Consider the following 22870-nt stretch of genomic DNA (forward strand, 5'->3'; position numbering starts at 1 on the left):
CACAACATTGAGAGCCGAAGGGCCTGTGCTGTCCTGTTCTATGTTCTATGTTTATACTGATCATTTAATCTTTCCCAACATTTGAAACCAAACACAGTTAGCTCAGTCTGAACAGTGGATTAAAATAGGGTCATTGTGGCTCAGATAATCCTCGCACAAAGCTCCAGGAACTGAGAGAAAGAAAGAGAGAGAGAGAGAGCAAGAGAGAGAGAGAGAGAGAGAGAGAGAGCTGGGTGGGAGGGGGAGGATGTGAGAAAAAGGAGAAGAAAGAAAAGTGTTTGCATAAATAAGAGTTGAGGGTGAGAGAGAGAAAAAGAGAGAAAGAGTGATATAGAGGAGCAGGGAAACAGAATGTACCAGGGAGGGTGAGAAAATGAGTCTGAGAGTGCAACGGATGAGTGAGGAAGCAAGAGACAAAATGAGACAGAGAAAGATAAAGAACAGAGTGTGGGAGGGAGAGTGAGAAAGTCAACAGATTGTGAAAGAATGAAAGAGAGAAAGGGAAAGAGGGACACAAAAAGGAATGAAAAGAGAGAGGTGGGGATTTCAGTTGCTGATAAGTTCTATATTCTGAAGAAGAGTCATATTTTTACTCAGTTCCTCTCTCCCCAGTCACCGCCTGACCTAGGGAACTTTTCCAGCACTGCCTGTTTTATTTCAGATTTCCAGCAGCTGCAGCATTTTGCTTTCATTCTACACTAGAAATGCAAGTTGTTGAATAAGTAATACACTCACCAGCCTTGATTGCTGCTTTATCTGGGTGTTAACCTGAGGATTGTAGTGCTTTTGTTAAATTGATGGAGAGAGCATTAACCCACCAGCATGGCACCCAGTGATTTGTAACCTTTTAAAGTGATTTTTATTGTCATTATGGAATTATACTAATCAATTTCATTTATGAGAGTATTAGTTAGAATCTAGTCTGGTATCAATCCTATCCAGAATGGCAGGAGGATGTAAATTGTATAGTAAATTAGGGGAAACAATGGCCTAGTGGTATTATTGCTAAACTATTACACCAGAAACTCAGCTAATATAAGCCATAAGTATTAAGATAGCCTGGAGCAGTGTTTTGTAGAGCAATAAGATGGTGTTATTTTCCGGATCTATAGATTAGAAGGACAAAATGGCCTTTAGTAGAGTGATATGCTCTTCTTGTCGGATGTGGCAGTTTCGGGAGAGTTTACAGTTAGTGTGGATTATATTTGTAATAAATGTCATTGCTTGTGAATCCTGTCAGATTGAATGGATTGGTTTGAGCGACAGTAAGAGGCAATGAGGAATTTACAAGAACAAGGGGGTGTGATGGGTGGCAGTTATAGAAAGGGAGAAAAGTCGCAGATACAGTCACATAGATGGGTGAACTCCAGGAAAGGTAGGAGAGGTAGGCAGATAGTGCAGGAGTCTTCTGTGGCTATCCCCATTTCAAACAAGTATGCTGTTTTGGAAAATATAGGGGGTGATGGGCTTTCACGGGAATGTAGCACAAACAGCCAAGTTTCTGGTATCAAGCCAGGATCTAATGTAATGAGGGGTACGTTCAGTTCCAAGCAATCGCTTGTGTTAGGGGACTGTCTAGTCAGAGGCACAGGCAAACATTTCTGTGGCCAGCAGCAAAAAATCAGAATGGTGTGTTGCCTCCCTGGTGCCGGGATCAGGAATGTCTCAGAGAGGGTGCAGAATGTTCTCAAAGGGGGAGAAGGACCAGCAGGAGGTCATTGTACACATTGGAACCAACAGCATAGGAAGGGAAAAGGATGAGATTCTGAAGGAAGAATATAGAGAGTTAGACAGGAATTTAAAAAGGAGGTCTTCGTGGGTACTAATATCTGGATTACTCCTGGTGCTACAAGCCAGTGAGAGTAGGAATATGAGGATAGACCAGATGAATGTGTGGCTGAGGAGCTGGAGTATGGGAGAAGGGTTCACATTTTTGGATCATTGGAATCTCTTCTGGGGTAGAAATGACCTGTACAAGAAGGTCAGATTGCACCTGAATCAGAAGGGGACTAATATACTGGCAGGGATATTTGCTAGAGCTGCTCAGGAGGATTTAGACTAGGAAGGAGGTGGGGGTGAGACCCAGGGAGATACTGAGGAAAGAGGTCAGTCTGAGACTAGTACAGTTGAGAAAAGGAGCGAGTCAAACAGTCAGGGACAAAGCAGAGACAAGGTAGGACTGATAAATTAAACTACATTTATTTCAATGCAAGGGGCTTAACAGGGAATGCAGATGAACTCAGGGCATGGTTAGGAACATGGGACTGGGATAACATAGCAATTACAGAAACATGGCTCAGGGATTGACAGGACTGGCAGCTTAATGTTCCAGGATGAAATGCTACAGGAAGGATAGAAAGGGAGGCAAGAGAGGAGGTGGAGTGGCATTTTTGATAAGGGATAGCACTACAGCTGTCTGAGGGAGGATATTCCCAAAAATACATCCAGGGAAGTTATTTGGGTGGAACTGAGAAATAAGAAAGGGATGATCACCTTATTGGGATTGTATTATAGATCCCCTAATAGTCAGAGGGAAATTGAGAAACAAATTTGTAAGGAGATTTCAGTTATCTGTAAGAATAATAGGGTGGTTATGGTATGGATTTTAACTTTCCGAACATAGACTGGGACTGCCAAAGAGTTTAGGGTTTAAATAGAGAGGACTTTTCTAATTCAGTATGTGCATGTACCTACTAGAGAAGGTGCAAAACTTGACCTGCTCTTAGGAAATAAGGTAGGGCAGGTGAGGTGTCCGTGGGGGAGCACTTTGGGGCCAGCGACCATAATTCTATTTGTTTTAAAATAATGATGGAAAAGGATAGACCAGATCTAACAGTTGAAGTTCTAAATTGGAGGAAGGCTAATTTTGACGGTATTAGGCAAAAACGTTCAAAAGCTGATTGGGGGCAGATGTTCGCAGGTAACGGGACGGCTTGAAAATGGGAAGCCTTCAGAAACGAGATATCGAGAGTCCAGAGAAAGTATATTTCTGTCAGGGTGAAAGGAAAGACTGGTAGGTATAGGAAATGCTGGATGACTAAAGAAATTGAGGGTGTGGTTAAGAAAAAGAAGGAAGTATATGTCAGGTATAGATCAGATAGATCAAGTGAATCCTTAGAAGAGTATAAAGGCAGTAGGAGTGTACTTAAGAGGGAAATCAGGAGAGCAAAAAGGGGACACGAGATAGCTTTGGCAAACAGGGTAAAGGAGAATCCAAAGGGGTTTATTAATACATTAAGGACAAAAGGGTAACGAGGGAGCGAATAGGGCCCCTCAAAGGTCAGCAAGGCAGGCTTTGTGTGGAGCTGCAGGGAATGGGGGAGATAAACGAGTATTTTGCATCAGTGTTTACTGTGGAGAGGGACATGGAAGATTTAGAATGTGGGGAAATAAATGGTGACATCTTGAAAAATGTCGATGTTACAGAGGAGGAAGTGCTGGATGTCTTGAAACGCATAAAGGTGGACAAATCCCCAGCACCTGATCAGGACTCTGTGGAAAGCTAGGGAAGTGATTGCTGGGCCCCTTGCTGAGATATTTGTATCATTGATAGTCACAAGTGAGGTGCCAGAAGATTGGAGGTTGGCAAACGTGATGCCGTTATTTAAGAAAGGTTGCAAAGACAAGCCAGGGAACGACAGACCGGTGAGCCTGACGTCGGTGGTGGGTAAGTTGTTGGAGGGAATCCTGAGGGACAGGATTTACACATATTTGGAAAGGCAAGGACTGATTAGGGATAGCCAACGTGGCTTTGTGCGTGGGAAATCATATCTCACAAACTTGATTGAGTTTTTTGAAAAAGTAACAAAGAGGATTGATGAGGGCAGAGCAGTGGACATGATCTATATGGACTTCAGTAAGGTGTTCGACAAGGATCCCCATGGCAGACTGATTAGCAAGATTAGATCTCATGGAATACAATGAGAACTAGCCATTTGGATACAGAACTGGCTCAAAGGTAGTAGAGGGTGGTGGTAGAGAGTTGTTTTTCAGACTGGAGGCCTGTGACCAGTGGAGTGCCACAGGGATAGGTGTTGGGTCCACTACTTTTTGTCATTTATATCAATTATTTGGATGTGAGCATAAGAGGTACTGTTAGTAAGTTTGCAGATGACACCAAAATTGGAGGTGTTGTGGACAGCGAAGAAGGTTACAATGAGATCTTGATCAGATGGGCCAATGGGCTGAGGAGTGGCAGATGGAGTTTAATTTAGATAAAGGTAAGGTGCTACATTTTGGGAAAGCAAATCAGAGCAGGACTTATACACTTAATGATAAGGTCCGAGGGAATATTGCTGAACAAAGAGACCTTGGAGTGCGGGTTCATAGCTCCTTGAAGGTGGAGTCACAGGTAGATAGGATAGTAAAGAAGGTTTTTGGTATGCTTGTCTTTATTGGTCAGAATTGGGAGGTCGTGTTGCAGCTGTACAGGACATTGGTTAGGCCACTTTTGGAATATTGAGTGCAATTCTGGTCTCCCTGCTGTAGGAAGGGTGTTGTGAAACTTGAAAGGGTTCAGAAAAGATTTACAAGAATGTTGCCAGGGTTGGAGGATTTGAGCTATAGGGAGAGGCTGAACAGGCTGGGGCTGTTTTCCCTGGAGCATCGGAGGCTGAGGGGTGACCTTATAGAAGTTTATAAAATCATGAGGGGCATGGATAGGGTAAATAGACAAAGTTTTTTCACTGGGGTGGGGGAGTCCAGAATTAGAGGGCATAGGTTTAGGATGAGAGGGGAAAGATATAAAAGAATTTTAAGGGGCAACGTTTTTGTGCAGAGGGTGGTGTGTGTATGGAATGAGCTGCCAAAGGAAGTGGTGGAGGCTGATACAATTACAACATTGAAAAGGCATCTGGATGGGAATATGAATAGGAAGGGTTTGGAGGGATATGGGCCAAGTGCTGGCAAATGGGACTAGATTAGGTTGGCATGGACTACTTGGACCAATTGGTCTGATTCTGTGCTGTACATCTGCCTGACTCTAAGGTCCTGAGGACTTGGATTCAAATCACACCACAGCAGATGTTGGAATTTGAATTCAATAAAAAGAAACTGGAATTAAGGGTCTAATGATGACCATGAAACCATAGTCAGGAAAAACCAATCTGGATAACTCGTGTCCTTTAGGGAAGGAAACTGCCAACGTGTGACTCCAGACCAAAAGCAACATGGTTGACTCTTAACTGCCCTCTGGTTAATAAATGCTGGCCTAGCCAGAAATGCCCACATCCCTTGAGTGAATATTTTTTTTAAAAGTCAGAGATTTGAGGGAAGTGTTGTGTAATGAAGTGGTTAACAGAAGTAGAACATGGAGGAAGCTTCTAGAAAGATGATTCAGTGCCATGTATGTTTGTAAATTATTCTGGTTGACTGACCTCATATATCTTTCCTCAATGCGCTGTTGTTTCTTTCTCCTTTCTAGAAGTTTCTGGATGTTCTCAATCAATGGCTTGATGTGGCCCAGGTTGTGGATGTTCTCTTGGATTTGATCGAAAGCTGAGACCATCCTCTTTGAGCTAATGTCAGGAAGAGATGGGACAGGAAACATTTCTCAGCTTTGTTGATGAGTTACTTTATGAAAGGCAGTCTCTTTCTTCATTTGAGGACAAGGTCAGAAGTCACATGACACCAGGTTATAATCCAACAGGTTTATTTGAAGTCACAAGCTTTTGGGGCACTGCTCCTTCGTCACCTGACCTGTTGGTGGACGAAGGAGCAGCGCTCTGAAAGCTTGTGATTTCAAATAAACCTGTTGGACTATAACCTGGTGTCATGTGACTTCTGACCTTGTCCACCCCAATCCGGCACTTCCACATCATGGCTCCCCTCAAGGAATCCCGGGAAGCTATTTCAGGATCTGTTGGATATTGGCACTCACAGGTGGCCATTCACCACAGACTATCCAACCACAAAGAGAGCTGGAACCATGGTCCAATGTTCAGTGAACATCCCGCTGGGCCATGGGAGCAAAAATCCTGGATAGTTGTTAGCAGGCTCCCTGTTCCATGCCACCTGGGTTGCCATCTCGCACCACTCCAGCTGAGAGCCCCGGAGGGCACAGGGCAGGGGTCAAAGCTGGAAGCTTCACAACCTTTATCGGGTCAAGGTCAGGAGTTTAGGAACTGATGTTCGCTGCAAATGTCAGGGTAAGGCGAATGTGACGGGTCAAGTACAATCACATTAACTTTTACAGGGCTGTCCATTAGCTTGCAAGTTTCGAGTATTCACAGCACAGAAACGAAAAGTTACTACCACATCAGTGACCTGCATTTATATGATGCCTTTCTCAACTCATAAAAAAGAGAAGGCATTTCCCACAAACCAAATTTAACACAGCAGGTGACCAAGGTAATGCATTTTTTTTGGAGGGGGGGGACAGGTAGGAAAGGATGTGGTGCAAAAGTAGGTAAATGGATTTGATGTCTAGATTAGTCATAATCTAACTGAATATACGGGCAGCAGGTTGAATGATCCCTTGCAGTTCCCAATGTCCATTTGAATGAGGGGACAATATGGTGTCCAATACATCCCAGTATACAGTTACAACCACGATTATCCGAATGGATAGCTGATCGTTCGGATAACTGATCTGATCGTTAACAAGCAGTAATTTATGAGTGCCGATTATCGAACATGCCTCGGGTATCTGGCAATGCCCGCTATAATGCCGTTAAACTGAATGCAGAGTTGCGAAATGCCGTTTGTACAGGAGCTTGAGATCTTGTTCGGATAATCTGAAATTCAGATAATTGATGTTCGGATAATCGAGGTTGTTCTGTATTGATAATGTCTGTAAGTGCATTGTCCATGGTGGCTGTGCACTTGGCTAGATTAGGGAAAATTATTGTCTGTAGCCCAGGGAGGCTGGGTTTGATGACTCTGGGTATGAACCAATAACAGAGCAGTTCCAGACAAGTGGAGGACAGAGACAGGCAGAAAAAGAGCTCACGTGTTCGCAATGCTGTCAATCTCGGTTCTCAGTTCTTGGATCATCTGTGTGGTGCGTTGATGTTCCCTCTGGGTGCGCTCCCATTGCTGGTTAAAAGCTTCAAAGTTACCATCAAACTGGTTCAACATCTTCAGCTTGTCTCGCTGGTGAGCAGTTTTGCTTTGAAACTTGTCAACCACATTACCAAGACTTTCCCTGTGTATAAACACCAGCTCATAGATTATTACCATCAAGGATGGTTTAGCAGCTCCTTAGACAGCACCTTCCGAACCCATGACCACTTCCATCCTGAAGGACAAGGACATGGGAACACCAACACCTTCATGTTCCCCTCCAAGCCACTCACCATCCTGACTTGGAAATGTAACACCATTCCTTCACTGCCACTGGATCCGAATCCTGGAATTCCCTCCCTAACGGCACTGTATGTATCCTACACGAAATGGACCGCTGTGATTTCAGAAGGCAGCTCACCACCACCTTCTGAAGGGCAATTAGGGTCGGGCTATACATGCTGGCTCAGCCAGAGATGTCCGTGAATGAACAAAACAGAACACAACAACAATAAAACCAAAGGGTGCTGGAAATCAGTAACAGGAACAGAAACTGCTGGAAAAACACAGGAGGTCTGGCAGTATCAGTGGAGAAAAACACACTCTCAGGACAGGCTTCCCTGATAATTACCAAACACGGGGCTTGCTCAGTCAACAACTCAACGTTCAGGAAGGTAGAGATGACACTAGTTTCTAAGTGTGCCACAGGTCTATTTACGAGAATTCTTACAACATCTTGGCAATGACAGAATGTCTGACCATCCTTAACATAGTTTGACTCCTAATTCTGTGGCGTTTGTTTACTTTAGTTCAATTCCACAGCCAGGTTTTGTCAATCACGCATAATGAATGTCAATCATTTACCAGATTCGCATAATCCAACACAGGAGTTAAATCAGAGACCTACCTCACATTCTCCAGCATAATTGGGGAGATGTTTGGTTCTTTATCTATGAGATTCGATGAGGTGCTGGGCAAGTTACTTTTTTCCTTGATTTCATTTAACTGCGATGTCAGCACGTGTCTCAAGTCGCTCATTGAGCGTGCAATCTGTTCCAGAATCTGTAACTGGGGGTTGCCCACACTGGATGCTTTCTTCTCTAAAGTGGCAGCCAACCCATCCTCCGATTCTTTCCTCACGTTGTCACGCCACTGAGTGTCATCCTTCATCATCTTCTGGCATAAATTCTTCTGGAGTGGGAGAGTGGCTGTGTTACTGTCACCAATACTGTTAGCAATGCGCGGCCTGGAAGGACATTGAACACACCTCGAGACAAAACGTGTGGTGATGGAAAAGCACAGCTGATCAGGCAGCATCTGAGGAGCAGGAGAATTGACACTTCAAGCATAAGCCCTTTTATCAGGGCTGTGAATGTGCCTCTCATGATGTTATACAAGATAGGAGCAGGAGCTGGCAGGTGGGACTAGATTGGGTTGGGATATCTGGTCAGCATGGACAAGTTGGACCGAAGGGTCTGTTTCCATGCTGTACATCTCTATGACTCTATCTGGCCCCCTTCGAGTTTGGTCCACCCTTCCGTTTGTTCATGGCTGATCTGATTGTTCTCTTAACTTCCCTTCCTTGTCTGCCCTACACTCCCAGTCCCCCCTGCACACCACCTCTCCATGCCCCGCAATAACCTTTGACCCCAGGGTGGATCAGAAATCTGTCAAAACAAGCCTTGAATCTATTCGATGATTGAGCCTTTGCTGCTCTCTGGGAAAGATAATTCCAAAATTGTGCAGCCTCTTGACAGAAGGAGTTCCACCTCAACTCCATCTTAACTATGAGAGCCCCTAGCTTTGAACCCTCCAATCCCCAGGCCCCACCCCGGGATTGGAAAGTCATGTTGAAGGGTATCTTAGCTGAGCTCGATTTGGCTGTGGTTCCAGACTCCAGGCTTTAGAAATCATCCAATCCCGACATTGCAGAGAGAGGCCATTCAGCCCATTGATTCTGCACCAGCCTTCCGAATAGCATCCCACCCAGACCCAGCTCCCCACCTCATTCCCGTAACTCTACATTTTCCATGGCTAATCCACATAGCCAGCACATCCCTAGGCACTACAGACAATTTACAGTGGCCAATCCAGCTAACCTGCACATCCCTGAACACTGTAGACAATTCACTGCAGCCAATCCAACTAACCTGTACCTCCCTGGACACTATTGACAATTCACCGTGGCCAATCCAACTAACCTGCACATCCCTGGACACTATTGACAATTTACCATGGCTAATCCACCGAACCTACAGATAGTTCGACAGTTGGATGGCCATCAGGGGAAACCCTGCTGATTCTTCCTTCTCGCGCACAAACTCCTCACAACCATTTTCAGTGTTCCAATGGTCACACTGGGCAACACTGACTAGTTTGGGATGAACTATTGAGACCTTAGCGAGGCTGGCCAAGTGATAAAGGGCCCGGTGCACCCAGTAGAAGTAATGCTACTGCGTTAGCAATCCAGTCCTATGTACTGAGGGACATAGGTTCAGTTCCCACCACAACGTCAAGTGGCAATTAAATTCGGTGGATTTGTTCTAAAATCTGGAATTGAAAGTCAGGTTCAGTAATGGTGACCATAAAACTACCAGAGATCCATCAGATTACTATCGACCTCTAGCAAAGGAAATCCTTGTTGGGTAAAGGCCTCCAGGATGACTTCTGTTTGTGGTGTGGAAAACAGGGCACACATGTAGCCATAGGGTGAGATACACAGGCCAGATTCACAAACCTTCCTGTTTCACTCGAATTTTCATTCTCAGCCATGGCTCAGCGGGGCCTAGCCACTGAGACTGTCGGTCAGATGTTCAGCCCCCACTGTAGAGACTTCAACACAGAACGTCAGCAATACCAGCAATGAGGGAGTGGTTCAGATGATACCTTAAACAAAGGCATAGCTTGTCTCCTTGTGTAGACACAGGAGTTTCTTTAATCCTTTTGATGGGATATGGATATCACCAGTATTTGTTGCAGCGCCAGGGACCTGGGTTCGATTCCAGCCTCTGTATGGAGTTTGCACATTCTCCCCGTGTCTGCGTGGGTTTCCTCCAGGTGCTCTTTTTCCTCCCACAGTCCAAAGATGTGCAGGTAGCAGAGGTTGGCCACTCTAAATTGCTCACAGGGCTCAGGGATGTGTAGGTTAGGCGCGTTAGTCAGGGGTAAATGTCAGATGATCAGGGAGGGGAATGGGTCTGGGTGGGATACTCTTTGGAGGGTCGGTATGGACTTGTTGGGGCGAAGGGCCTGATTCCGCACCATAGGGATTCGATGATTCTATGCAATGTCTCATGGTCTTTGAGCTGAGTGGATTGATAGGCCACCGCAGAGGGCAGTTATGGATCCCACATCGCTGTTGGTGTGGAGTCAGATGTCGAGTAAGGAGAGTCCTTAACAGACAATTAGTGAATGAGCTGTATTTGTCAAACAAAAACTGATAGTTGCATGGTCACCATTACTGAGACTAGTTTTACAGATTTCAGACTGATAAGTTCCACCAGCTGCCATGGTGGGATTTAAACCCATGGCCCCAGAGATTTGGTCCATGGTCCTGGATTCCTGCTCCACTGACATTAGTTAACACTAAACTATCTCCAATCACTATCTGAAAATGATTGGAAAAGTGTCTTACCTCAACAGCCGATGATCTCTGCTGTAAGGCATTATTCTCCATTTCGAACGTGTGATTCTGTTTATTGCTTTTCTGGTGATGACATCAGGAATAGGTCAGGCAGCCACTTAACAAACCAGTCAGTATTCCAATAAAAACAAAATACCACAGATGCCAGAAATCCGAAATAAGAATCAGAAAATGCTGGAGAATCTCTGTTGGGCTGGAGGAGACAGAAACAGTTAACATTTCAAGTCCAATACGACTTCCCTTTGGAACTCAGAACATCCATGACACTGTTCTGAAGAGGAATCACATTACACATGAAATGTTAACTCTGTTTCTCTCTCCACGGAGGCTACCAGACCTGCTGAGTTTCTCCAACTCTTTCTGTTTTAATTTCAATCGTTATTCTAATCAGCTAAACTATGCAATCAACTAATTGGCTAGGCAAATTGACTACCATCTTGTAATTTAAATGTACCCTTGAAAAAGACATTTGTTTGTAGCAGTGCACACATTGTGCCTGTTTTAGCTCAACAGATCAGGCTACAGCCAATCCCTGGTTCATTTCTCAGGCTTGACCAATCAGAGTTCTGCCTGGTTCAAATTTAAACAAGGTTTGACAGTTAACTGTCATTAGTTTTCTCACCAATGTGTTCTTCACATAATGCCTCTCTCTCTCTCCTTGTACAATATAAATTGTTGTTCCCCTTTCCACTGATGTTGATGCAAATATTCTGATGAATGCAAGACCAAAGGCCTCAATAAAATCTTTTATTTTCAGCGGTATTCAAGTTCTGTACTACGAACTGACCATTAGAACTGATTGTGGACTAATCATAACCAGCAATCTCTATCAGTCACTTAGTGGTAGAGAACACGAATATAGATGAAAAGAACGGTGTTGTTGAGGCTTTTCACCTTGCGGTCATCAGGACATATGCAAGAATGCCAAGTTTCAAATAATCACAACAATTTTTACTGGAGGAGACAAGGGTGCATGAACAAACTGGCCTGTTTTACACTAATTTTCATGGTCAGTCATGGCTCAGTGGGTCATGTGACTGAGGCAGTTCCATGAAATAGAATCTTTACAGTGTGGAAGCAGGCTATTCGGCCCACTAAGTCCCCACCAACCTTCTGAAGAGCATCCCACCCAGACCCACCCTCTTACCCTATCCCTGCACTTCCCATGGTTAACCCACCTGACCTGCACATCCCTGGACACTATGGACAATTTCCCATGGCCAATCCACCCTAACCTGCACATCTTTGGACTTTGGGAAGAAACCAGAGCACCTGGAGGAAATGTACGCAGACACGGGGAGAACGTGCAAACTCCACACGGACAGTGGATGGAACTGAACCTGGGTCCCTGGTGCTGTGAGGCAGCAGTGTTAACTACTGAGTTGGTCAGGAGATTCAAGACTCAGTCCAGAGACATGAGCCCAAAGCCTTGGCTGATTGTCTAAGTGCCAGCACTGAGGGAGTGCTGCACTGTCTGAGGTGACATCGTTTAGAGGAGACCTCAAACAAAGGCATGGCTTGGCCCCTTATGTGGGCATTGGAGTTTCTTTTACCCTTCGATGGTATGTGGGCATCACCAACATTTGTTGTCCGTCTCTAACGGCCCTTGTGCTGAAAGTGGCTTGCTAGGGCACTTCAGAAGGTTGTTAAGGGTCATCCACATTGATGTGGGTCTGGAGTCACATGTGGGATAAGGAGAGTCAGATTTCCCACCCTAACAGGCCATTAGTGAATGAGATAGGGTTTACAATAAAGAAATGAGTTTGATTCTCACCATTGCTGAGTCTAGCTTTATAGATTTCAGATTTATTCACTGAATTTAAATTTCACCAACTGCCATTTAAACCCATGGTCCCAGAGCAATACACTAGACCTCTGGAGTCCTGCTCCACTGACATTAATTAACACTAAACCATCTCCGATCACTATCTGTAAAAGATTGAAAAAACGTCTTACCTCTACAGCCGATGATCTCTGCTGTAAGGCATTATTCTCCATTTGGAATGTGTGTTTCTGTTTATTGCTTTTCTGATGATAACATCAGGAATAGGTCAGGTAGTCATTCAAACAGTTAACAAAGCATTCAGTATTCTAATGAAAACAAAATACTGCGGATGCTGGAAATTTGAAATAAAAACAGAAAATGCTGGAGAAACTCAGTTGGTCTGGCAGTTTCTGTGGAAAGAAAACACATAATTAACATTTCAAGTCTGATATGACTCTCCTTTGGAACTCAAACACCTCACGATACAGTTCTGAAGAAGAGGTATACTGCATTTGAAACATTAACTCTGCTTCTCTCTTCACGGAAGCTGCCAGACCTGCTGAGTTTCTCCAGCATTTTCTGTTTCCATTTCAGTTGTTATTCTAACCAGCTAAACAATGCAATCAATTAATTAGTGAGGCAAATTTGTCCATACCATCCTGCAAGTTAAATGAATCAAAAATAGAGTTAGATTTAGATTAGATTAGTGTGGAAACAGGCCCTTCGGCCCAACAAGTCCACACCAACCCGCCGAAGCGCAACCCACCCAGACCCATTCCCCCACATTTACCCCTTCACCTTACACTACGGGCAATTTACCATGGCCAATTCACCTAACCTGCACATTTTTGGATTGTGGGAGGAAACCAGAGCACCTGGAGGAAACCCACGCAGACACGGGGAAAATGTGCAAACTCCACACAGAGAGTCGCCTGAGGCAGGAATTGAACCTGGGTCTCTGAGGCTGCAGTGCTAACCACTGTGCCACTGCGCCGCCCATAAAAAAGGACATTGTTAGAAAAGGACATTGTTTTGCAGCTATATGCACATTGTGCCTGTTTCAACTCAACAGGTCAGGTTGTAGCCATTGTTTGGTTCATTCCTCAGGAATGTGGCTTGACCGATCAGAATCAACCTACTGGTTCAAATGTAAACATGCTTGGCAGTTAACTGTCAGTCACCTAACCCAGTGTATTTTTCATGGCAATTCTTCTACCAATCAGGTTCCACTTGTCAACCAATCAACACTCTCTTCTCAATTACGATAAAATGTTGTTCCTCTTTGCCATTGGTAAACCTGTGAATGTGCTGGTGAATGCAAAAACACAAACTTAGATGAAACTTTTTTTTCCAGCTGTTTTTATGTTCTGTGCTATACTCGACCATTAGAATTGAGTCGTTGGCTAATCATAACCAGCAATCTCTATGATTTGCTCCATAGTAGTGAACAGGAATATGGCTGAAAAGAGAGATGTCGGTGAAGCTTTTCATCTTGCAGTCATCAGGACACATGCAAGAATGCCAAATTTCAAACAGTCACAACAATTTAGACTGGAGGAGAAAAGGGTGCATTGGCAAATCGTCCTGTTTGACTTGCTTTTTCACTCTCAGTCATGGCTGAGTGAGTCTATCACTGAAGGTTGTTGGTCAGACATTCAAGTCCCAAACCAGAGACATAGAATCCCTACAGTATGGAAACAGGCCCTTTGGCCAAGCAAGTCCACAGTGACCCTCCAAACAGTAACCCACCCAGCCCCATTCTCCTATATTTACCCCTAACCCACACATCCCTGAGCTTGGCTAATTCATTTAACCTACACATCTTTGGACTGTGAAAGGAAACCCACACAGACACAGGGAGAACATGCAAACACCACACAGACAGTCACCCAAGGGTGGAACCTGGGTCCCTGGTACTGTGAGGCAGCAGTGCTAACCACTGAGCCACCATGCCACACTGAGCCTAGCATAATTCTCCCAAAGCCAGCAGTGAGGGAGTGCTGCGCAGTCAGGGTGCCATCTTGAAGATAAGACCTTTAATAAAGGTGTTGCTTGCCTCCTTGTGTGGGCACGGGAGATTGTTTTATCCTTTGATGTGATGAGGGCATCACCAGTGCTTGTTGCCCATTTCTAATTGCCTTTGAACTGACAGTGGCTTGTTGGTCCACTCCAGAAGGTAATTCAGAGTTAACCATATTGCTGTACCCCTGAAGACATGTGCAGGCCAGGCCAAGTTAAGGAAGACAGATTTTCGGTCCTAACAGGGTATTGGCGAATTGGATGCATTTTTACAACCAAATTTTAAAAAGTAATAGTTTCAGGTCATTCTCACTGAGAATAGCTTTATATATTCCAGACGTATTTGTTGAATTTAAATTCCACCAGTTTCCATGGTGGGATTTGAACCCATGGTTTAAGAAGAATAGTCCAGGCCGCTATGTTCCTACTTCACTGACACAACCTCTACACCATCCACAGAAGACAGGAAAATGGCTTACCTCAAATGCTAATGATCTCTGCTGTAAGGCACTATTCTCCATTTCAAACGTATGCTTCAGTTTCTTGTTTTTCTGTTGACAACATCAGGAATAGGTCGGGTGAGCCACTCAAATATTTAATAATAAAAAAAACTGTCTGTATGGAGTTTGCATGTGCTCTGGTTTCCTCCCACTGTCCAAAGATGTGCTGGGTAGGTTGACTGGCCATGCTAAGTTGCCCCATAGTGTCTACCAATATGCAGGGAAGGTTAGTCATGGGAAAGATAGGGGGTTGGGTTTGAGTGGGATGCTGTTTAGAGGGGTCTGTGTGGACTTGATGGGCCAAATGACCTGCTTCCACATTGCAGGGAGTCTATAATATTTTATTAAACAAATTACAAAACAGTTTACAAAAAACAGTCAACATTTACAGCTGTATACAACAGTAATTTTACAAGGGAGAGGAGCAGCAAAGCTCGGCCCCAAACCCTACCGTTCAACCAGTTTACAGAGAGGAGGACAAACCTCAAATCCCAGTTCCACATATAAAAGACAGCGACAATGACATTTGTACATAAAAAGCTAATCCAGTTACATAAACAGTGCATACAATACAGACCCAGCAAGCTCCCGTCCCTCCCACCTTCCGGCCACTCTAAGGCAGCCCGCCCCTATGTACCTTTCGGCTCTCGGTCCACCCCATGCCCCTTCCAGTTCTCGGTCCGTCCTGACACACCTTTCGACTACCTCTAGGGCAGCCCGCCCCGATACCCGCCAGGGTGACAGCGGTCAGTACTTGCAGGGAGTCTAGGTTGTTGAAGTTTGTCATCAGGTCATATGCAAGAATCCAAATCTCAAACAGTCACAACAATTTATTCTGGAGGGGAAAAGAGTGCTTGGCCAATGGCCTGTTTCACACTCATTTACACTGCCAGCCATGGCTTAATGGGTCTTACTGCTCAGGCTGATGGTCAGATGTTCAAATCCCACTCTGGAGATATCAGCACAAGCCCTAGTCTGGCACTCCCAAAGCCAGCAGTGAGCGGGGTTCTGCACTGTCAGAGGTGCCATCATTCTGATAAGACCTTAACCAATGGCTTTGCTTGCCACTATGTGTAGGTACTGCTGTTTTTTAATTCTTTAGTGGGATGTGGACATCACTTGCATCAATGGCCCTTGAGCTGAAAGTTGCTTGTTAAGGCCCTTGAGAGGATAGTTAAGAGTCTCCACATTGATGTGGGTCTGGAATTACATGTGGGATAAGGACAGTCAGATTTCCCCACCCTAACAGGCCATTAGTGAATGAGATAGGGGTTTACAACAAAAATGATAGCTTCATGGTTACCATCACTGAGTCCAGCTTTATAGTTTTCAGATTTAATCATTGAATTTAAATTGCACCAGCTGCCAATTTAACCCATGTCCCTAGTGCAGTACTCCAGGCCTCTGGATACTTACTCCATTGACATTACCTACCATTAAATATAGAGTTATAGAGACATACAGCACAGAAACAGACCCTTTGGTTCAACTCGTCCATGCCAACCAGATATCCTATTCTAATCTAGTCCCACTTGCCAGCACTTGGCCCATATCCCTCTAAACCCTTCCTATTCATGTACCCATCCAGATGCCTTTTAAATATTAAAAATCACACAACACCAGGTTATATTCCAACAGGTTTATTTGGAAGCACTAGGTTTTGGAGCGCCGCTCCTTCATCAGGACTCCGAAAGCTAGTGCTTCCAATTAAACCTGTTGGACTATAACCTGGTGTTGTGTGATTTTTGACTTTGTACACCCCAGTCCAACACCGGCATCTCCAAATTGTGACTTTTAAATGTTGCAGCCTCTATCACTTCCTCTGGCAGCTCATTCCACACACGCACCACCCTCTGCATGAAAAGGTTGTCCCTTAAGTCCCTTTTAAGATTTTACCCTCTCACCCTAAACCTATGCCCTCTAGTTTTGGACTCCCCCACCGCAGAGAAAAGACTGTGGCTATTCTCCAAACATTAGCCATAAAAGATTGGAAAAGTGTCTTACCTCAACAGCCGATGATCTCTGCTGTAAGGCATTATTCTCCATTTCAAACGTGTGATTCTGTTTATTGCTTTTCTGGGGACGACATCAGGAATAGGTCAGGCAGCCACTGAACAAACCGGTTAGTATTCCAATAAAAACAAAATACCACAGATGCTGGAAATCTGAAATGAAAGCAGAAAATGCTGAAGAAGATCCGCAGGTCTGGCTGGATCTGTGGAGAATGAAAGAGTTAACATTTCTAGACTAATAGGACTGTTCCTTGGAACTCAAACACTCACGTTACAATTCCAAAGAAGAGACACAGTGCACTCGAAACATTAATTCTGTTTCTCTCTCCATGGATGGTGCCAGACCTGCTGAGTTTCTCCAGCATTTTCCATTTTTAATCCAGTCATTATTCTAACCAGCTAAATTGTGAAACCAATTAATCAGTGAGGCAAAATAAATGCTGCAACAATAGAGCTGGAAAAGGATTCATTATGTCATAGCTGTACACACATTGTGTTGGGTTGAAACAATAGGCTCCAACCATTCTCTGGTTCATTTCCCAGAACTGTGGCTTGACCAATCAGAATCTACCTGCCGGTTCAAGTTTAAACCATGGCAGTTAACTGTCAATCTTCACCTAACTGGGGTATTTTTTATCGCAATGTCTCTGCCAGTCAGAATCCACTTGGCAACCAACCAGCACTCTTGTCTCATACAGTTACAATGTCCGTCCCCTTTCCATTGGTTGTGATGTGAATGCTCGGATACGTCAAAGACCGAAAGCCTCGATAAAGCCTGATTTTCTTTCAGCAGTACTCACTTTCTGTGGTAGCTATAATAATAGGGTGGCACAGTGGTTAGCACTGCTGCCTCACAGCGCCAGAGACCCAGGTTCAATTCCCGCCTTGGGCAACTGTCTGTGTGGAGTTTGCACATTGTCTGCATGGGTTTACTCCTACAGTCCAAAGATGTGCAGGTTAGGTGAATAGGCTGTGCTAAATTGCCCGTAGCATTAGGTGAAGGGGTAAATATAGGGGAATGGGTCTGGGTGGGTTATTCTTCAGAGGGTCGGTGTGGACTTGTTGAGGTGAAGGGCCTGTTTCCACACTTTAAGTAATTTAATCAAACTCCACAGAGGCCGGTATCCTGTCACCAAGTCACTCTTTATTTCCATCTGGAGAGTTCTTGACACTGATCCAACTCCCTCAGAGTTCAGCTCTCAGAGTGAACAGAACCTCTGACATTCCTGTTTACATCTGTCAGTCAGGGCTCTCTGATTGGACCAGATTAACAGCCCCAATCAGGGAACTCATTTTCTATGCGCTCCACCTGGCTGACCTCGTTACAATCACTACAGCAGCAACTGACCATTTGAATACAATCCTTGTCTAATCATTGCCAGCAATCACTATCAGTCACTGTGTAGTACAGGACAGGAATATTGCTGAGAAAAGAGGCACATTATAGAGCCATAGAGATGTACAGCATGGAAACAGACCCTTCGGTCCAACCCGTCCATGCCAACCAGATATCCCAACCCAATCTAGTCCCACCTGCCAGCACCCGGCCCATATCGCTCCAAACCCTTCCTATTCATATACCCATCCAAATGCCTCTTGAATGTTGCAATTGTACCAGCCTCCACCACATCCTCTGGCAGCTCATTCCATAGATGTAACACCCTCTGTGTGAAAAAGTTGTCCCTTAGGTCTCTTTTATATCTTTCCCCTCTCACCCTAAACCTATGCCCTCTAGTCCTGGACGCCCCCGACCCCAGGGAAAAGACTTGCCTATTTACCCTATCCATGCCCCTCATAATTTTGTAAACCTCTATAAGGTCACCCCTCAGCCTCTGCCGCTCCAGGGAAAATAGCCCCAGCCTGTTCAGCTTCTCCCTATAGCTCAAATCCTCTAACCCTGCCAACATTCTTGTAGTTGTCAGGACATATGCAAGAATGCTAAATTTTAAACAATCACAACAATTTATACTGGAGGATTAAAGGTGGTCAATGTTTGACAAATTGGTTCTGATTGTGTGAGGCATTGACTGGGAGCCATATAAATAAAGGCTGTTAGTGTTAGATGTCAGTTATTCCAGATGATGGGGTTCCTTGATTCCTGTAACATAGATAGTGGTGCCAAGGTAATGCTAATGAATGAGTAATCCAGACCGTCAGGCTAATGACTGGGGACAACAAGTTCAACTCTGGTATCTAGGGGAGTTTACAATGAATTAATTAATCTAGAATTGAAAGGTTGTCTCACTAAGTTCTATGAACCTACCATTGATTTTTTGTTTTTCTAAAAAAAACTATCTGATGCCCTTTAGGGACAGAAATCAGCTGCCCTTACCCAGTCTGGCCTACATGTGACTCCAGACCCCCCCTCCTCCCCCCCAAGAAGGCTGTTGACTCTTCACTGCCCTCAGAAATGGCCCACCTTTTGACCATTCTGTTCAAGAGGAATTAAGCAACAAAATGCCACTGTTGCCCACATCTCTTAAAAGATGAAAGAAAAAGTAATAGCTGGCCTAGACTGATGACAGGACGGCAGTTTGAAAGTACTCCATTGGCAGGTGGGAACTCTTTAAGATCCAGAGGTTGACAGTGCTCCCTAAGTGTATTTCCTTGTCATTACATACCTCGAGGAATAATGAATTATCAAGCATGCCTCTTCTGTCACTCTCCAGCTTGTTCAGTAAGTTCTCAAGCTTCTTGTGTTTGCCCTAACAATGACAGTGAATCAGATACCAGGTTAATCATCTGTTAGCCATCTCTTTGCTTCACACTTGTTCCTGTATCTCTAATATTTCTCTCCCATTTTCTCCAGTGTTAGTGTCTGTCTAAGGCCACGGTTTTCATTCACGGGGATCAAGTGTTAGTCAAGTGTCTTGATGGCCAAGTGTTAGGCGTTAATGTAGAACTATTTCCCAACCCAGTTTCATCTGAGCAGGCGCCATTCCACTGACTCAGCTGTCAGCAAGGCCTCTCCTGGTTGAGCTTCCCCATCTGAGGAATTAGGGGCCATCTTTACTTTGGAATAAACCAGGAGCTGTCAGCCTGTTGCTGCACAATGGAGCTCATTCACTGACTGAAACACCATGGTTACTGTAGCCGAGAGTGTATATCCAACTCCTTAACATTATGGCAAAGCTCTCTGCTATGTCTTTCAGTGTTTATTATCCCTTTACCATTTGGGAGGGGGATGGCCTAGTGATATTGTCACTGGACTATTAATCCAGATTAGATTACATTACATTACAGTGTGGAAACAGGCCCTTCGGCCCAACACGTCCACACCGACCCGCCAAAGCGCAACCCACCCATACCCCTACATTTACCCCTTACCTAACACTACGGGCAATTTACCATGGCCAATTCACCTGACCCTGTACATCTTTGGACTGTGGGAGGAAACTGGAGTACCCGGAGGAAACCCACGCAGACACGGGGAGAACGTGCAAACTCCACACAGTCAGTCGCCTGAGGCGGGTCTAATCTAATCTAATCAGAGACTCAGGTAATGTGCTGGGGCCCTTGGTTTGAATCCTACCAATGGCGGAATTTGAATTCAATAAAATTCTGGGATTAAGATTGCAATGATGGCCATGAATCAGGAAGAAATCAGAAGTTGCCGGAAAAGCTCAGCATTTATACAGAAAAATCAGAGTTAACATTTTCGGTGACCCTTCCGGGGAACAAAATATCTGATTCACTAAAGTCCTTTATAAAAGGAAACTGCCATTCTTAACTGGCCCGGCCTCCATGCGACTCCTGACCCACAGCAACGTGGTTGACTTTGTTTTATTTTGAGTAATGCAGAGTCACTAGGAGTTTCTAAATGTGCAGGAACTTTGTTAACAGAGTTCTGTTCAGTGCTTTAGAAGATCTGCTCCATGCTTCAACTGAGATTCCAGAAGCTTCTATGCAGCTGAATCTATATTTAATCAAGCACTGTGAGCAAGATCAGTTACCAGATTCATATAATCAAACACAGAGCAATTCAACAACTGAATACAATTGCTCTTGTTAGACAGGGAAACCCAGTGGATGTAGTCTATCTAGACTTCCAAAAGGCCTTTGATAAGGTGCCACACGGGAGGCTGCTGAGCAAGGTGAGGGCCCATGGTGTTCGACGTGAGCTACTAGTATGGATTGAGGATTGGCTGTCTGACAGAAGGCAGAGAGTTGGGATAAAAGGTTCTTTTTCGGAATGGCAGCTGGTGACAAGCGGTGTCCCGCAGGATTCAGTGTTGGGGCCACAGCTGTTCACATTATATATTAATGATCTGGATGAAGGGACTGGGGGCATTCTAGCAAAGTTTGCCAATGATACAAAGTTAGGTGGACAGGCAGGTAGTACTGAGGAAGTGGGGAGGCTGCAGAAGGATCTAGACCGTTTGGGAGAGTGGTCCAGGAAATGGCTGATGGAATTCAATGTGAGCAAATGCGAGCAACTATGCTCCTCAGAGGAGAGAGATTGGTCACTTAAATACAACAAGGTCCTGTGCCTTAATTTTAACTGTTTAACTTGTCATCAGTTTTCCAGGCCTTAAGGAATCTGGTAGGTGAAAACTGATGTGAGAATTTAATCCATGAGGTAAGTATCTTTACAGAACTACTTGTGGACAAAGAGTAGCAGGAAGTGATTCTTTTAGATCCACTAAACTGCCTCCTGGGATTGTATTCATTGGAGTTTAGAAGATTAAGGGGAGATCTAATAGAAACTTACAAGATAATACATGGCTTGAAAAGGGTGGACGCTAGGAAATTGTTTCCGTTAGGTGAGGAGACTAGGACCCGTGGACACAGCCTTAGAATTAGAGGGGGTAAATTCAGAACAGAAATGCGGAGACATTTCTTCAGCCAGAGAGTGGTGGGCCTGTGGAATTCATTGCCGCGGAGTGCAGTGGAGGCCGGGACGCTAAAAATCTTCAAGGCCGAGATTGATAAATTCTTGATGTCACAAGGAATTAAGGGCTACGGGGAGAATGCGGGTAAGTGGAGTTGAAATGCCCATCAGCCATGATTGAATGGCGGACTGGACTCGATGGGTCGAATGGCCTTACTTCCACTCCTATGTCTTATGGTCTTATGGTCTCTATTGCCTCATGTCAGTGATCAAGCAATCCAGGACCCCAGGCTAATGTTCTGGGGCCATTGGCTCAAATCCCAGCATGGCAGTCCTTAACTGAAAGGGGAATAAAAGTTTGGAATTTAAAAGCTAGCCTAATGGCAATCATGTAACCATTGTTGTGAATGACCACCTAGTTCATTGATGTCCCTTTAGGGAAGGAAATCTGGCCTATGTGTGACTCCAGACCCATAGCGCTGTGGTTGACTCATAGGGACGGGCAATAACTATTGACCTGGCCAGCAACACCACATCCCATGAGTGAATTTAAAAATAAAATTCACCTACTTGACTGATTTATACATTCATTGTTTACTGCCTCTGAATAAAGGAGATTTTGTAAAGAGAAAACTGATCCAAAAACACTCTGCCTTTTTGATCAATTGACTGTCATTTCCCATCTCCTCCCATAATCATTTGCTCCTTTTCTTCACACTCTCCTTATTTGCCTGTTGAGCTGACTCCTAACCGCCATTTCCATGGCCTTGCCTTCAGGAGAGATAGCAGGACCACCACTCCTTATGAATAGGCAGCTTCCCCCAAGCTTCCAGCTTCTGTAAAACTCAGCTCACTCCAAACTCTACTCTCCTGTAGATCATGACCCATTCACCCACCTCTCCCCCCGTGCTCACTGACCTACTCCTACCCTGAGTTCTTGATTTTAAAATTCTGACCCTTGTTTTCACGTCCCACCTTAGTGGTGAACTTCCCTTTATCTGTAATGCTGCACCCACCCACCCACATACACCCACACACACACCCACACACACACCCACACACACAACCACACACACAACCACACACACACACACACAG

The 22870-nt window shown here is 44.7% G+C and overlaps 1 protein-coding gene across 1 annotated transcript in view; it reads right to left on the reverse strand.

Moving 5' to 3' along the window:
- Positions 1 to 22870, reverse strand: part of LOC122542017 (myosin-1-like) — a 34973-nt gene that overhangs the window by 2199 nt on the left and 9904 nt on the right. Inside the window, exons 4-11 of the mRNA XM_043679309.1 lie at positions 19563 to 19646; positions 16934 to 17005; positions 14909 to 14980; positions 12602 to 12673; positions 10637 to 10708; positions 7910 to 8193; positions 6950 to 7144; positions 5376 to 5516 (exon numbers count right to left, since the gene is read on the reverse strand). Of these exons, the coding sequence (XP_043535244.1) occupies positions 5376 to 5516; positions 6950 to 7144; positions 7910 to 8193; positions 10637 to 10708; positions 12602 to 12673; positions 14909 to 14980; positions 16934 to 17005; positions 19563 to 19646 (992 nt within the window). The remainder of the gene's footprint in view (positions 1 to 5375; positions 5517 to 6949; positions 7145 to 7909; positions 8194 to 10636; positions 10709 to 12601; positions 12674 to 14908; positions 14981 to 16933; positions 17006 to 19562; positions 19647 to 22870) is intronic.

Source organism: Chiloscyllium plagiosum, chromosome 39 (genome assembly GCF_004010195.1).
Source record: "Chiloscyllium plagiosum isolate BGI_BamShark_2017 chromosome 39, ASM401019v2, whole genome shotgun sequence".
NCBI lineage: Eukaryota > Metazoa > Chordata > Chondrichthyes > Orectolobiformes > Hemiscylliidae > Chiloscyllium > Chiloscyllium plagiosum.